The sequence below is a fragment of the Galeopterus variegatus genome, unplaced genomic scaffold, assembly GCF_000696425.1.
Source record: "Galeopterus variegatus unplaced genomic scaffold, G_variegatus-3.0.2 Scaffold2157, whole genome shotgun sequence".
Taxonomy (NCBI): Eukaryota; Metazoa; Chordata; class Mammalia; order Dermoptera; family Cynocephalidae; genus Galeopterus; species Galeopterus variegatus.
The window spans coordinates 231307-246011 of NW_007728268.1; the positions used below are offsets into that span (position 1 = coordinate 231307).

General features: G+C 45.1%; 1 protein-coding gene across 1 annotated transcript; it reads left to right on the plus strand.

Annotated features, from left to right (window-relative positions):
• The first annotated feature begins 225 nt into the window (after positions 1 to 225).
• Positions 226 to 13851, plus strand: TTPAL (tocopherol (alpha) transfer protein-like). The gene is made up of 5 exons (XM_008580777.1): positions 226 to 326; positions 4699 to 5158; positions 8275 to 8468; positions 10379 to 10489; positions 12404 to 13851. Exons 2-5 carry the CDS (start codon positions 4714 to 4716, stop codon positions 12680 to 12682), a joined length of 1029 nt encoding a protein of 342 aa, XP_008578999.1. The 5' UTR covers positions 226 to 326; positions 4699 to 4713; the 3' UTR covers positions 12683 to 13851.
• Positions 13852 to 14705: the final 854 nt, after the last annotated feature.

The following is a 14705-nucleotide window of genomic DNA, read 5'->3' on the forward strand; positions in this document are numbered from 1 at the left end:
CGGCTTCTTTCCCTCCTTCTCTGGGCCTCAGTTCCCACAGCTGTAAGTCGGGCTTGACAAGCAGCTCGCGCTCCCCGTTCCTACCAGCCCGCCCGGGTCCCACAGCACGAAGTCCGGACCGCCGGGTGGGGACAGAAAACCGACTCTGCGGCGGCACATCGCACATGCGCACTCACGGGCGGCGCCCCGCCTTCTCACGCCCCGGCACGTCACTTCCGGCGCAGGGGGCCGAGCCGGCCGGGCACGGAGTGCGGGTCGGTTTTGTGCACGCTGCTGGACAAGGCTCTCGCCGCCGAGTGACCCGCCTCCGCCCCGCAGCCCGGCCGGTGAGTGCCCACACGCCCGTCCTTGTGCCCTGGGGGCCGAGGAGCGAGACCCCTGAGAGGGATAACCGGAAGTGCGGAACAGAGAAGCGAGAGACCCCAGGAAACGGGGACACTTGGGGAGGGGGTGACAACCGGAAGTGGGAGAAGGTTGTCAACGGGATATGATGTCTCTGGGGCTTCAAGAGAGATGGCTTCTCGACCTCTCGTTATTGGGGGTGAGCTGGGGAGGAAGGTGGTGCTCCACAAAATGATGGGCTCCAGGTGGGGCAGATTCCCGGCTTCACCCTAACAAATGGTGTTTGCATTCCTTCCATATGTCCACCCACCAGCTCAGTCGTCAAAGACTGAGCCCTGCTCGGTGCTTGACACTTCTGAAGCCGTGTGGATTAAACATGAAGCTTCAGATGGAAGGTAAAGATTATGAGTCAAGGGTGGGGCTAGACGCATCCTCGATCTGCCTCACTAGGTGTGTGCCCTTGGGCACGTCACTTAGCCTCATAGCTCCCGCTAAAATTTCCTGAGCACTTCTATGTGCCAGGCACTGGGGATAGCAGTGAACATGGCAGGCAAGCTCTCTGCCCTCCTGAAATTTACATCTAAGAAACAGTTTCCTCCTTGGTAAAGTGGGAAAGTAAAGTTCTCAGCAGATATTATGAAGATTAAATGAGAAAATGGATGTAAAGTGCTACCATGGTGCTTGATACATGGTAAAATGGTCATGTGCATTTTTTCTCTTTTCATCATTCCACTACGATGTAGCTTCATAAAACAAAGAATTATATTGTTTGCTGCTGTGTCCCCAGCACCTGTGAGCACAGTGCCTGGCACATAGGTAGGTAATCAGTAATTATTTGGTAAATTAATGGAAGGTGAAACTGACTCTGAGAGATTTCATGTAGACACCCATGACACTGGAATGCAGCTCCTAAGAGAGAAATAGGAACCCAGTGCTGTGGAAAATTGGAGAAAATCACCCTAGGGGAGTCAGGGAAGGCTTCACAGAGGAGGTGACATTGAACCTGGGCCTTGAAGGTGGTGAATTGTTTGGTTAGGAACAAACAGCAAGGAAATTCCAAGCAGAAGGTATCAGAAGTGCATGAGGTGTTCCAAGAATGGTGGGTCATTTGTTTTGGCTGGCAGGGAAAAAGTGGGAGATGAGGCTGGAGAGAGCCTTTGAGGAGAGGCCTGTAGCCCACTGACACTGTCTCCCATGTAAGCACTGGATTGGGATTACTGGCATCTGTTGGTGACTTCCATAGAAACAGAGCTATGACTGTGGTTCCATTCCTCACTCAGCATTGCCTCCACCAAGCAAATTAAACTCATTCAACAAATATTTATGGGGTGCAGACTGTGTGTCTAACATCATGTTAGGTGCTTGCTTTACGGTGATGAACAAGACAGGCATGGATATTGCCCACAAATTGCCTACAGACAATTACAACAGAATAGGAGAAGTGCTGTGCCAAAAAGCTACTGCACAGGAGGTGCCTCACCTGGCCTGGGGGTTAGCTAAGGCTGCCTGGTTCAAGCCACCATTATCTCTCACCTGGATCACTGCAGTAGACTCTAAATGGTCTTTGCTTCTGTCCTCACCCCCTTATAGTCCATTTTCAAGACAGCAGAGTGATCCTTAGCATAAATTGGATCAGGTCACTCTTCTCAAAACCTTACATGGCTCCCTTCTCACTCAGAGTAAAAAAAGTCCAAGTGCTCACTGCCCTAGAAAGCCCTGTACCACTGGGGCCCCAGTATCTCTTAATTTGTCTGCTAAAATTCTCCACCTTGCTCATTTGGCTTTAGCCACACTGGTCTCCTTGCTGTTCCTTGAAAAAGCCAGGCATGTTCCTGCCTCAGGCTTTGCACTTAGTTCTTGCCCCAAATATGCCAGGCTTGCTCCCTCACCTCCTTCATCATTGCTCAAATGTCTCCTGGGTCCCTTGTTTAAAATTGCAACCCCTTTCCCCAGGTATATCCAGTCCCCTTCCTTGCTTTCTCTCTCTCCAAAGTACATATCACTGTGAAGTAGACTATATAGTTTATTATGCTCATAGTCTATCTTCCCCACCAGAATCTAAGCTCAATGAAGGTTCGATGTTTTGTTTGTTCACTTCTGTATCCCCAACACCTGGAAGAGGGCCTGGTACGTTGTAAGTGCTCCTTATTTGTTGAATGAATGAAGTGGCATGTAATTGGGACTTGCAAGTGAATCGGCATTGGTCAGGTGAAGAACTGGAGGAACGGCATGCTAGTCAGAGGAAAAGGATGTGCACAGGATGAGAGAACACATCTGGGAGGAAGTGAAAGAAGCTGGGTGGGGCTGGAAGTTGGAATGCAAGGAACAGACTGGGCAGACATAAGATTTAGAGGGAGTCACCTAGTCACTCTGGCTGCAATTTACTGGGAGGAGACCAGCGAGGTGTTGTTAGGCTTCAAAGGTATGTGCAGGTACCCCTGAGATGGTCCCTGCTCTTTTTGTTGAGCTTGGAGTGAGGATCAGTGACAGCCTGTGGACAAGAGCTTGGGCTATAGAACTGGACAGTCCTGCTGCTACCTTATTCCTGGAATATCTACAGCAGTTGTTTTGTTATTCATTCAATAAGTGTGCTCAGGTCTGCCAAGAAGCAGACACTAAGAAAAGATTAGACATGCAAGAAATGTATTGGAGGCAATGCCTGTGAAGGGTAGAGGGAAGGGAGCCGGAGAAGTCAGGAAGAGCCTTCTGACAGTGATGTGGGCCTGACCCCTGTGAAGCAGGTTTGTTCAGGAAGAGCCTCTGGCTGCAGTGCAGTCCCAAGAAAGTTTGGCCAGGCTAACAGAGAGTCCTTGAGCCAAAGTTACCTGCTAGAGGAGTCCCACGTCTCATTCAATCACTGGTTGTGGAAAGTGTGGCATCCACTGGATGGTGGATCCAGAGGGGCTGCAGCTGAAGCCATTTGTCAATTATGTTTCCCCAGCAGGAGATCTGACCAGCGCATTTGCACACCCACCATGATAAGTTACATGGGTACGTGGAGAGAAATTCAAACAGTACAGTGAAAGGTCTCTTTCTTATCTTAAATATCCAGTTATCCAGTTCTGCTCCCTAGAGGTAACCATTGGTAACAGTTTATCTCCTTCCAGAAATTTTCTTTGGGTTTACAAGTACAAATGTGAGTGTACTTCAAAAAGTTCATGGAATAAATAGAATTAAAAGATAATATGAATTTTTCCATCAGCTTTCTGAAGACTCTTCTTATGTATATACAGTCATGTGCCACATAACTATGTTTCGGTCAACGTCGGGCTGCATATACAACGGTGGTCCCGTAAGATTATAATGGCTATACCGACCATATAGCCTATGTGTGTAGCAGGCTATACCATCTAGGTTTGTGTAAGTATACTCTATGATGTTCACACAACGATGAAATTGCCTAACAGCACATTTCTCAGAACATCCCCATCGTTAAGTGACATGACTGTATTTTAAAAACAATAACATGATTCTTCTCTTTTCTTTTCCTTTTTTTTTTTAAAGATGACCGGTAAGGGAATCTTAACCCCTGACTTGGTGTTGTCAGCACCACGCTCTCCCAAGTGAGCTAACCGGCCATCCCTGTATAGGGACCCGAACCCACAGCCTTGGTGTTATTAGTACCACACTCTCCCAAGTGAGCCATGGGCCGGCCCTTAACGTGATTATTTTCTGCACACTGTTCTGCAACCTGCTTTTTCCTTAACATGTCAGTTCATAAAGATCTGCCTAATTCTTTTTCATGATTGAATAGTGCCCCATTCATATGGTATTTAACCAGTCTCCTACTGATGTGCAGTTAAGATGTTTCCAGTCTTTTACCATTATAATCAATACTTGTAATGGTCATGAGCATATTTTGCGTATACATACAAGTATACATCCTAGAAACGGAATTGCTAAACCAAAGGGCATGTTTTAAATTTTGGTAGATATCAACAAACTGCCCTCCAAAGAGGCTGTGTCAATTTATATTCTCACCGGCAGCAAGCACATCAGAGTACCTGTTTTTTATTTTTGTCAAGCTGAATCTTAAAGTTGGTTTAATTCACATCTATTTAATGTCAAGTAAGGCTGAGCACCTATTCCTACATTTAGAAACAAGGCCATGGTGTTTATTGAGTGTGCTCATCTGCCGTAGCTGCCTGGGTGCCTTTGAGAAGATTCTAATTGCAGCAGTCTGGGGTTGGGCCTGGGCCTCTGGTTTGGGTCTGCTTCATTCCCCCAATTGAGAACCACTGCCCTGAGGTTAGTTGGCTTTGACAAAAATGTTCATGTCCCCTCTGTCCTGCTGCCCTGGGGTTTGAAACAAGCAGTGCTGAGCTTTAGCTTCACTTGGGGCTTCTGTGTTGGCAGGGATCCTGGTAGCTAATGTCAGAAGAAAGTGACTCTCTCAGAACCAGCCCTTCTGCGGCCTCACTCTCCGAAAATGAGCTGCCACCACCACCTGAGCCTCCTGGCTATGTGTGCTCGTTGACAGAAGAACTGGTCACCAAGGCCCGGGAAGAGCTGCAGGAGAAGCCAGAATGGAGACTTCGGGATGTGCAGGCCCTTCGTGACATGGTGCGGAAGGAGTACCCAAACCTGAGCACATCTCTTGATGACGCCTTCCTCCTGCGCTTCCTCCGAGCCCGCAAGTTTGATTACGACCGGGCCCTGCAGCTCCTGGTCAACTACCACACCTGCAGGAGAAGCTGGCCCGAAGTCTTCAATAACCTGAAGCCATCAGCCTTAAAAGATGTCCTCGCTTCCGGGTTCCTCACTGTGCTGCCCCACACTGACCCCAGGGGCTGTCATGTCCTCTGCATCCGTCCAGGTATTTTTCTAGACTGTTGCTGGGCATGTTTGTGCAGTCTGTCTGGAATGCATCTGTCCAGCACCCTGTTTTCTTTTCCTGTTCCCTTTTTTACCCCTCCTTGATTGCAGATGATAAAAACCTACTCAAACCAGCTTAAGAAAAAGGGAGGATTTAGTCTAAGGAGACAGGAGTACCTCCCAGAACCAGAGAACTAAAGGTGAGGCAGCTCCTGCTAGTCCCTAGAACTAAGAACCAGAATGCCACCAGTTGCTAAGGCAGCCATTCTTCCTGTCTCTCTCAGTCTGTGTGTCCTCTGGGCCACATATTTCTGCTGCCCTTTGCATGTGTTCTTCACACTGTTTTCTGTAGACTGGCTTTTGCTACCTCTTTGGACATAGCTAAGTCTGGCACCCCACAACTCTCAGATTTACCTGACCACCCAATTAGGTTCCCTCAATGCAAATTCCAGATTTCTAAGGGAGAGAATCTGGTGGGCTGAGCAATCTGCCCCTGTTCATAGGATACAAGCAGGATGCTCCTTGACCCTCCTTTGTGAGTAGGGTTAGGTACAGATATCAGTGAAAGAGTGTGGGCTAGGCAGATGCCTGAAAAGGTTCCTACTCTATGCCTCCTCCAACCTTTCTTTCCTTTCCTCTGTTTTGTTAAGGCACTGACAGGATTCACTTTGTTTTTTATTTTATTTATTTATTTTGTTGGCAGCTGGCCAGTGTGGGGATCTGAACCCTTGACTTGGTGTTATTAACACTGCACTCTTAACCAACTGAGCTAACCGGCCAGCCCTGGATTCACTTTAGATTCATTTTTTGATCTTGGCACTTCATGTTAGTAATCAGGTGCCTTACATTTCTTTGGCATGGTAGTTTGCAATTGGGGATAGCTCCCCCACCGTCTCCCTTCAAAGGGCCTTTAGAAATGTGACACAGTGACTAGGGGGTGCTAGAACTCCAGCCTTCTGATTCTTAATCCTGTTCTTTTCCATGACACCAAATGCATTATAAGCTTAGGAGTGTTCTCTACTCCAGCCCCAGCCTCAACACATTCCATCAGACCAGAGCTGAGAAAAAAATGGGAAGTAAGACTGCAATGTTCTTCTCAAGCAAGCCAGGAAATGAGAACCTGCTGGTAGCCTGCTTTTGCTCATGTGTACAAACACCTCCTGAAGGGAGGTCTCATAGGGAGTGGACACCTCCGTGCACCTTCCTCTGCCTTTAAACCCACATCACTGTTTCCTTAGTCATTCACCAAACTGTCTTTGCAGACTAAACCATTCTTTTCAGCCTTCACTGTGTACCAGGTGCAGTGTTAACAGCTTTGTCTGCTGTTTTAGGCACTTTCCAAAATTAGAGGTGTGTATTTTAAATAAGCACTGCAGTGCAGATATCAGGGCAGTACGAGACCTAGAAACCAGTCGACAGGTTTTTCTGCTGCTCTTTCCTGTACTCAACTCGTAAGAATATTACAAAACAGTCAGATATTACCACACTGGTTGCACCTCGTAGCTTGTGTGATTTCAGCCCTTTCCTGGTGAGATTGTTTTCCCACATGCCTGAAGCAGATCTGGACCCCATCCCACTGACCCAGCAGAACATTTTGTTCTCAACTGGGTATTGACATTGCCTCTTTTAAGCTCTTTTGAGACATACAAGATTTAAAGGGACGGCATCCAGTTATGTAGAGGCAGATTTAACCAGCTGCAACATTAAATAGCAAGTTGGCACAATTTTTGGAGAAATATTTTTTCATAGAAATTTTGAACATACTACATATCCCATTGGTGGCAAACGTTAAGTTTTGTCTTTCTAAGAAAGGGGAACACGTTGCCTCTTTTAAGCTCTTTTGAGACATACAAGATTTAAAGGGACGGCATCCAGTTATGTAGAGGCAGATTTAACCAGCTGCAATATTAAATAGCAAGTTGGCACAATTTTTGGAGAAATATTTTTTCATAGAAATTTTGCACATACTACATATCCCATTGGTGGCAAACGTTAAGTTTTGTCTTTCTAAGAAAGGGGAACACAGATCTTGGTGAGATCTTGAGAATAGTGATTAACAATCTAAAATTGTCATTTTCATCTTTTTAGAGAGAGGAAAGGATCATTAAGTATATGGGGAGTATTAAAGGAGTGTCCACCCTGGAAAGGGGAATTCCGTGAGGGGTCTCCTGGAACGTAGCATTATGCTCTATCCTCACAGTAGCCCCTGAAGGTGGTATATGAGTTAGGACTCACTCTTTGGGTGACAAGTGACAGACAACCAACTCAGCCTGGCTGAAACAAAAAAAGATAACTCATTTGCTCAGACAACTGCAGTCAGGGCACAGTTGAATTCAGGGGTTCAAACTACGGCATTGAAAAGCTGTCTCCAGCTCTGCTTTCCTTATCATGGGCTTCATTCTCAGGCCAGCTCTTCTTTCGTGGGGCCCCTGAATCACAGGCTCACAGCCTCACCACTACATGAAGGAAGAGAGATCTTCTCTTTCTAGGGCCAGGGTCCGAGAATTGAATCTCCTTAGCTGTGTTTGCCCTGACTTGCATCACACACCGCAGCCAGGAGGATGTAATACCAGATTAGCCAATCTATCCCCAGGCACTTGCCTACTTCTAGACTCAGGAGTCAAGTCACTTCTATCCAAACTGCATGGCTAGAGTGGGAAGACGTGATTCCCCAAGGAAAATCAGCATGGTGTTATGAAAATAAGGGGAAATAGCTGATGGCAGAAAGCATAGATGTCCACAAAGATAGGTATTATTATCCTATTCTACTTATTAGATGGAGGATCAGAGTGAGGAAGTGACTTGCCACACTAGTAAGGTCACACAGCTAGTAAGCTTCAAATCCCCAGGTGTGTCTGACTTCAGAGCTCATGCTTTTAACCTTAACACTCAATTGTATTTCCATTTTAGAATGTGTTGCTGTGTTTGGAGCAAAGAAACATCAGCTGCTACTTAGGGTGTCCCATTTACTAATCTAAATAGAATCATGGCCACTAGAATATCTTTTTAAATTTTTTTTCATTTTGAAATAACAGTTTTAGAAAGGAGGTAAGTCTTTGTCTCATCACTTGCTTGTATTCATTTCTGTAACATACTGTCCATCTTTTATAACCTTAGACAGATGGATACCGAGCAATTATCCAATTACTGAAAACATCCGAGCCATATACTTGACATTAGAAAAACTCATTCAGTCTGAAGAAACCCAGGTGAATGGAATTGTAATTCTTGCAGACTACAAAGGAGTGAGCTTATCAAAAGCATCTCATTTTGGCCCTTTTATAGCCAAAAAGGTGATTGGCATCCTCCAGGTATGGCCCCTATTTGTCATGTACCTGTCCTGTGGTTGTTTTGGCTTTCCCTAGATCCTTATATGTTTATTGCATATCTCACATGATACACAAATCTCACATCCCACTCCTGCAATTGGAAAAATACAAAAGCATTATGGAGAGAAATTTAAACATCCTGTTTACCACCCATTCTCATCAGAGTCTCTAGTATTTTGGGGGGAAAGTACTTTCAATCTGGGCAAGATCGTTAGTAGGGCAAGAGTCCAAAAACCAGGGAAATGCTTTCTCTTTTTTTTCTTTTTTGGTTCATAATACAAAGAAGGAATTCTCCCAACAAATGCAACAGAAATTGTGCTTCTGCCCCAGGTGCTAGAGCCTCTCCTGCCCTCTGTGGACTTGGGGACATGGAGTTCTGTCAGACTGTATTTTGGTCAGATGCTTCACACCTCATGTTCTGCATGTCAGAACACAAGTTGCTGGGAACCGTGAAGTACGTAACTGCAGTGCTTAACGATTTGCAAAATGCTTGTATAGTCATCATAACCCATTCAGTCCTTCAAGGAATCCTCTGAGATAGGCAAGGCAAGAGTTATTTTTCCTTTTTGATAGATGGGGAAACTGACACCTAGAAAAGATATAACCTGGCCAAAGCCTCACCTTGTTCATTCTGACCCACCACATGGGCACTGTCTCTTGTGACCTGTGGAGCCCCAGTGATAGAACAGTTATCCACACTGAATTCCACAAATGTGTTTGAGCTCCTACTGTGTCCCAGGCTTATTATTTAAACAAATCAATGCCACATTTGGACATTATCATAAATTTGAATTCTGACTTTCAGCCAATACTGTGGCTTTCCTTAGCTTCTACTCTTTTTTTTTTTTTTTGGCAGCTGGCAAGTAGGAAGATGCAAACAAACCCTTGACTTCCTACTCTTTTTGATGCCTCCAGCTGAATACCATGTAGATTCAAGTGTCAGGATAAAGAGTTTGGATCAGTGTTTTCCTACTACTGTAAGATCATCTGGAGGGGGAAAAACGGGTTAAATACAAGTGGGAAATGTGGCATAGCTCCTCCCTTTCTTGTGAATTTCACCATAAACACACATTAAAGGCTCTGAACAGGACTGCAACTGAGAAAACCTGTTTGATTATATTTGGTTTACTATATTTCTCAAACTCATCTACCTGCCATAGAACGCTTTTTTGCATTATGCCTGATAACATCCCGAGAAATACGCTTTGGGCAATACTGATCCAGAAGGTCTGATACTTGCCACATCCATTCACGTAGACTCAGACCATTTTTTGCTACAAGAGAACTTCTTTGCTTGTTTGCCTGACTCTTTTCTAACCCAGTTTTGGGTCCCAGGAGAGACTCTTTCCCTGAGGTGTGTCTTTCTATTTAGCCCCCACTTTGGCTGTCTTTGAGGAGGGCATGAGAATCAGACTGATGCTGGGGCTTGAAATGAAAAGATTTAAATGGAGGACAGCCAAGAGAGGAGGCTGAAGTCCTTCGTCATGCCCCCCCCCCCCCCGTCCTCATCCAGCCCAGCGATGACCACTGGGCTGCGGCTGGAAGTGCCCTGGGCTCCCAAGCTGGGGTGGGGAGCCGAGGGCCTCAGCCATGTCCCACCACCACCACCTGCAAGTCTGCATCCAGCCCAGCCAAAATTGAGCTGCTGCCAGAAGCACCCTGGGCTCCCCTGCTAGAATGAGGGGGGAGCCATGGGTCTTGACTATGCCCCGCCTCCCTCCTCCTCCCACCCTTTCCCCATCCTCCTCCCCTCTCCCTTTCCCTCCCAACTTCTCCACTACATCTTAGAATGTAAAATAATAACATATTAAAAAATAAAAATAAAAAAATAAATGGGGGACAGTCTGCAGATATTCCAGATGTTCTAACACCCCTTTCACTTCCCCCCACAGGATGGTTTCCCCATTCGGATAAAAGCAGTCCATATCGTGAATGAACCTCGAATATTTAAAGGCATTTTTGCCATCATTAAACCATTTCTGAAGGAGAAAATAGCAAACAGAGTAAGTGATGATCCTAAAGCCTTCAGAGCCTTGAATTTTTTTTTCTTTTACTTCATTTGTGACATCTAGTAGTTATCTTAGTTTATTATTTGTGCCCTGGGATTACTAATTTGGAAAGTATAGGGTTATAGTTAAAATAAGTGAACATCTTTTTTATGAGACGAAGATGAAAATAAGAATGTAATATTTTCCAGGAGAGAGAGGAGCCACCATTTTTATCAAAAATGCCTCCCTGTTCTGTAATCATTTAGATTTCTTGGTATCCTGGCTTGGGCATTGTGAACCAACATTGCATTATATGTGTAAGAGGATATGGAAAAGAGGAAGAGCAAAACATAGACACAGGGCAGATCGTTTAAGAGAGTTATGGTTATTTCTTACTACAGAACCTTGGGATTTAAAAATGCTGTTTAAGCCTTTCCTTCTACTTAATATGTTGCCTCGCCGTATAGTTTGTGGAGCAGTTCAAGGTTTATAAGATGTGTGGGTTTTTAGCTTAAGTCTTATTTAAGAAACGATATATGGCACTTTAAAAGACAGTCTTCCTTTCTGACCTAGAAGAGCCACTTCTCTCTTTACCTTTTGCAGTACCACTGATTGAAATGTGATGGGTGGTATTTTTCTCCTTCTTTCCTAGGCCTAGGAACATTGTGGTCACTCCAGAAACTGGGCCCTGAATTTTACACTCTTTTTCAAAGAGGAAGCATATAGAGATACCGAATCTCAAGGTTGCAAGGAAGGGAACTTAAAATCCAGATCCAGATTCCCAGGGTTTTCCCTGAAGATTTTGATTCATCAGCTCAGGGATGGAACACAGGGATATGTGCTTCTAAAATCTCTTATATATTTCTGATGTGCAGCTAGGTTTATGAATTGCTAATTTAGAGGCTTCCTCATCTATGTGTGAACCTGCCACCTTGGTTCCTAAAGATACTCTTTGTAACTTTTACCAAAGTAGCCTTTGGACAAGTTCTATATCTGTGAAATGCCCTTATTTGTGGCCCATGGTATTCATTGTTCCTTTTTATGTTCATTCAGTTATTTAAAAATATTGTCAACAACTATGTGCAAGTATGTTCTAGATGAAGAAAACAGGCCAAAATTCTTTCCCTAGGAAGCTTACATTCTAGAAAAAGATGCGATGGATTACATATGTTATCTAGTATAACCTAGAATGTGATGAGTGCTGTGGAGGGAATGAAGCAGAGAAAGGGAGTGGTGCATGTGAGAGGTGGGGAAGGGGCTGCATATTCAATAGGGTGCTTAGAGGTGGCAGCATTGAGAAGCTGACATGTGAGCAGACTTGAGAGGTGAGGGAATGAACCGTACACATACCTGGGAGACCAGCAATGACACAACCTTGAGGTGGGAGCATGTGCGGCATGCTAGGGTGGTAGGTAGGAGGCTGGAGTGGCTGGTGCCAGGAGAGTGGAGGGGAGAGTGGTTAGAGGAGGAGTCAGAGAATTAACAGGGCCAGACTGTGATGGGCCTTGTGAGCCATTTTATGGACTTTGGCTTTTAGTCTGTGAGATGGGCGTGCTGGAAGATTGTAAATAGAGGAGTGACATGATCTGACTTACATTAAAAAGAGCTTATAGTGGGACAAGAGTGGGAGCAAGGAGACCAGGTAGAAGGCTACTGTGGGAATACAGGTGAGAAGTGATGATGGCATGGTTCTATTAGGATGGTAGTGAAATGGTTGGGTTTTGGATATATTTGCAAGGTGCAGCCAACAGGGTGTGCAGTATAAGAGAGAGAATTAAGGATACTCCAAGCCTTTTGGGCTGAGGAACTGGAAGGTAGAGTTGCCCTTCTTCACTCAACAGATATTTTTTTGAGCACCTACCATGAAGGAGATTGCTGCATTACTGATTAATCTAAGAACATGTGTGTTTTCATTTCATTCCCCTTTAGTTCTTCCTCCATGGGTCTGACCTGACCTCTCTCCACACAAACCTTCCAAGAAGTATTCTTCCCAAGGAGTATGGGGGCACGGCTGGAGAGCTGGACACAGCCACCTGGAATGCGGTACTGCTGGCCTCAGAGGACGACTTTGTGAAAGAGTTCTGCCAACCTGTCCCCGCCTGTGACAGCATCCTGGGCCAGGCATTGTTGCCTGAGGGACTGACTGCAGATGCGCAATGTGATGACTCCATGCGAGCTGTGAAATCACAGTTGTACTCCTGCTATTAGTCAGTCCCCGTGAGTGTCACCTTTGAATCCTCTCCTATTTTCTTTGGAGAGGCACAAGGAGAATTTAAGGTGCCAAGGATTTGGTCTTGTTCCTTGTAATTGAGCAGCATGGAGGAACAGCCTGTGGAGTTTTGAGGGTGAGCCCATCATGAGGTAAGCCTTTGGTTACTTGAATTATTCCATGGAAGACACAGAAAATGTCCCCATTGATTCCCAACCATTTAGAATCCCAGTTTACAACTATTAATCTGAAAGCTGTATCTGCTTGTTACACATCTTGGAAGCAAGAAAAACCAGTACCAAAGTCACTTTGATCCTACTTTTCAAGAGAAAACAATTTGATGGCCAGTCAGTACTACTACTATGAAACAGTTTGGCCAAACCTGTAAGGTGGCCAAATGGGAGACTTTGGGAGTTCGTCTTTCACATGAACCCTTATGACAGACACTCTGTTGCTCATCAGGAAACTTCAAGTTTGAGGTCCAGGCCCCAGTTGCCATCACTGGGTTTGGAAAGCACCTTAACTGAATCATGCAAGCATCAAGACATACGCAGCACTTCCTGATCAAATTTGGAAGCCACAGATCTTCAGAGCACCTCTGGAATTCATTGGTTGAATTTTGCAACAGAAGCTCAAGTTTTCCCTAACCCATAGAGCCTTAGCCCTGGTTCTCAAAAGAATCATACAGGGTCCTAGAAGTACAGTTGAGTGCTACATATCAATGTTTCAGTCAACGAGGGGCCACATATACAACAGTAGTCGGAGCAGTAGGCTATACCATATAGCCTAGGTGGGTAGTAGGCTATGCCACCTGTATTTGTGTAAGTACACTCTATGAAGTTTACACAACAACAAAATCGCCTGATGACCCATTTCTCAGAATGTATCCCCATTTTTAAGTGACACATGACTGTATAATTTTACTCAACCCAAAATACTGGATTCCAAGTGTTTTGCTAAAAGAATTCTGGCCTGGGAATCAGAAACCTTGGCCCCAGGTGTGTGATCAGACAAGTCATGGGCCTCTGGGCCTCAGCTTTCTCATCTGTAAAAATGAGGCTGGATGTCTAGGGTCCTTTTGGCTGCTAATGTTCTGGGATTTGGTTGTTACTGGATGTTACTTTCTGTCTAGAAAGATTACTATCTAAATACAAGTGGTTGGATCCTGTTTTGTTTTTTTTTTTGGTGGTACATATGGGCCTAAGAGGCCCTGCCTTTAAAGAAACAAATATGTGAATTCCTGGGATTCAAGTGGTACCAACTTCCTTTTTGTAGTGATGTTTAAACTTTAAAAGAATAGCTTTTGGTCCGAGCCTGTGGCGCACTCGGGAGAGCGCAGTGCTTGGGTGCGCAGCGGCACTCCCGCCGCAGGTTCGGATCCTATATAGGGATGGCCGGTGTGCTCACTGGCTGAGCGCGGTGCGGCCTGTCTCAAAAAAGAAAAAAAAAAAAAAAAAAAAAAAGAATAGCTTTTGTTAGGCCAATTGAGGTGACCAGAATCTTGTATGAATTCCTTTCATCCTTAAGAGTCTGGTAGTATATTATAAGTGTGGCTACAGTGGTTACATTCCTTGGGATTCTTAAATTTTGGTCTCTGGAAATGAACACAAGGGCAGGTTTTTGCTGATTCACTTCTGGGGCACCCCTCAGCGCCCCTGGGCACCATTCCCTCCAACCTCATCCCCCAACCCCCACCATCCCAGACCCACTTGAGTTTCTCTCTCTGGTATGGGTGGAGCAGCCGGCCGGAATGTTAGTTCTGCATTTTAGCACTATAGACCCTGTCAAGATTTTAGCCTTAGCCCAAGCATCAAATTAGGTCGTTCATCTGATGGCTTTCAGCCTACTTCCTTTTATATTCATGCCATGCGATCACATTAAATAGTGGCAAGTACAATGTGTTGTGTGTGTACCTTCTCCACGCATTTATTAGTCTAAGCAGGCAAGGTGGATGACTCAGTTAGGGAAAGAACAGTATGCTAAAATTCAAAGTCCAATCTGTTTTTACTAAGCTGTCCATCT

Coding starts and splice junctions, on each gene's coding strand:
- TTPAL (XM_008580777.1), top strand. CDS start 4,714: ATGTCAGAAGAAAGTGACTCTCTCAGAACCAGCCCTTCTGCGGCCTCA. Junction 8,469..10,378: donor AGGTGATTGGCATCCTCCAG/GTATGGCCCCTA, acceptor TTCCCCCCACAG/GATGGTTTCCCCATTCGGAT. Junction 10,490..12,403: donor AGGAGAAAATAGCAAACAGA/GTAAGTGATGAT, acceptor ATTCCCCTTTAG/TTCTTCCTCCATGGGTCTGA.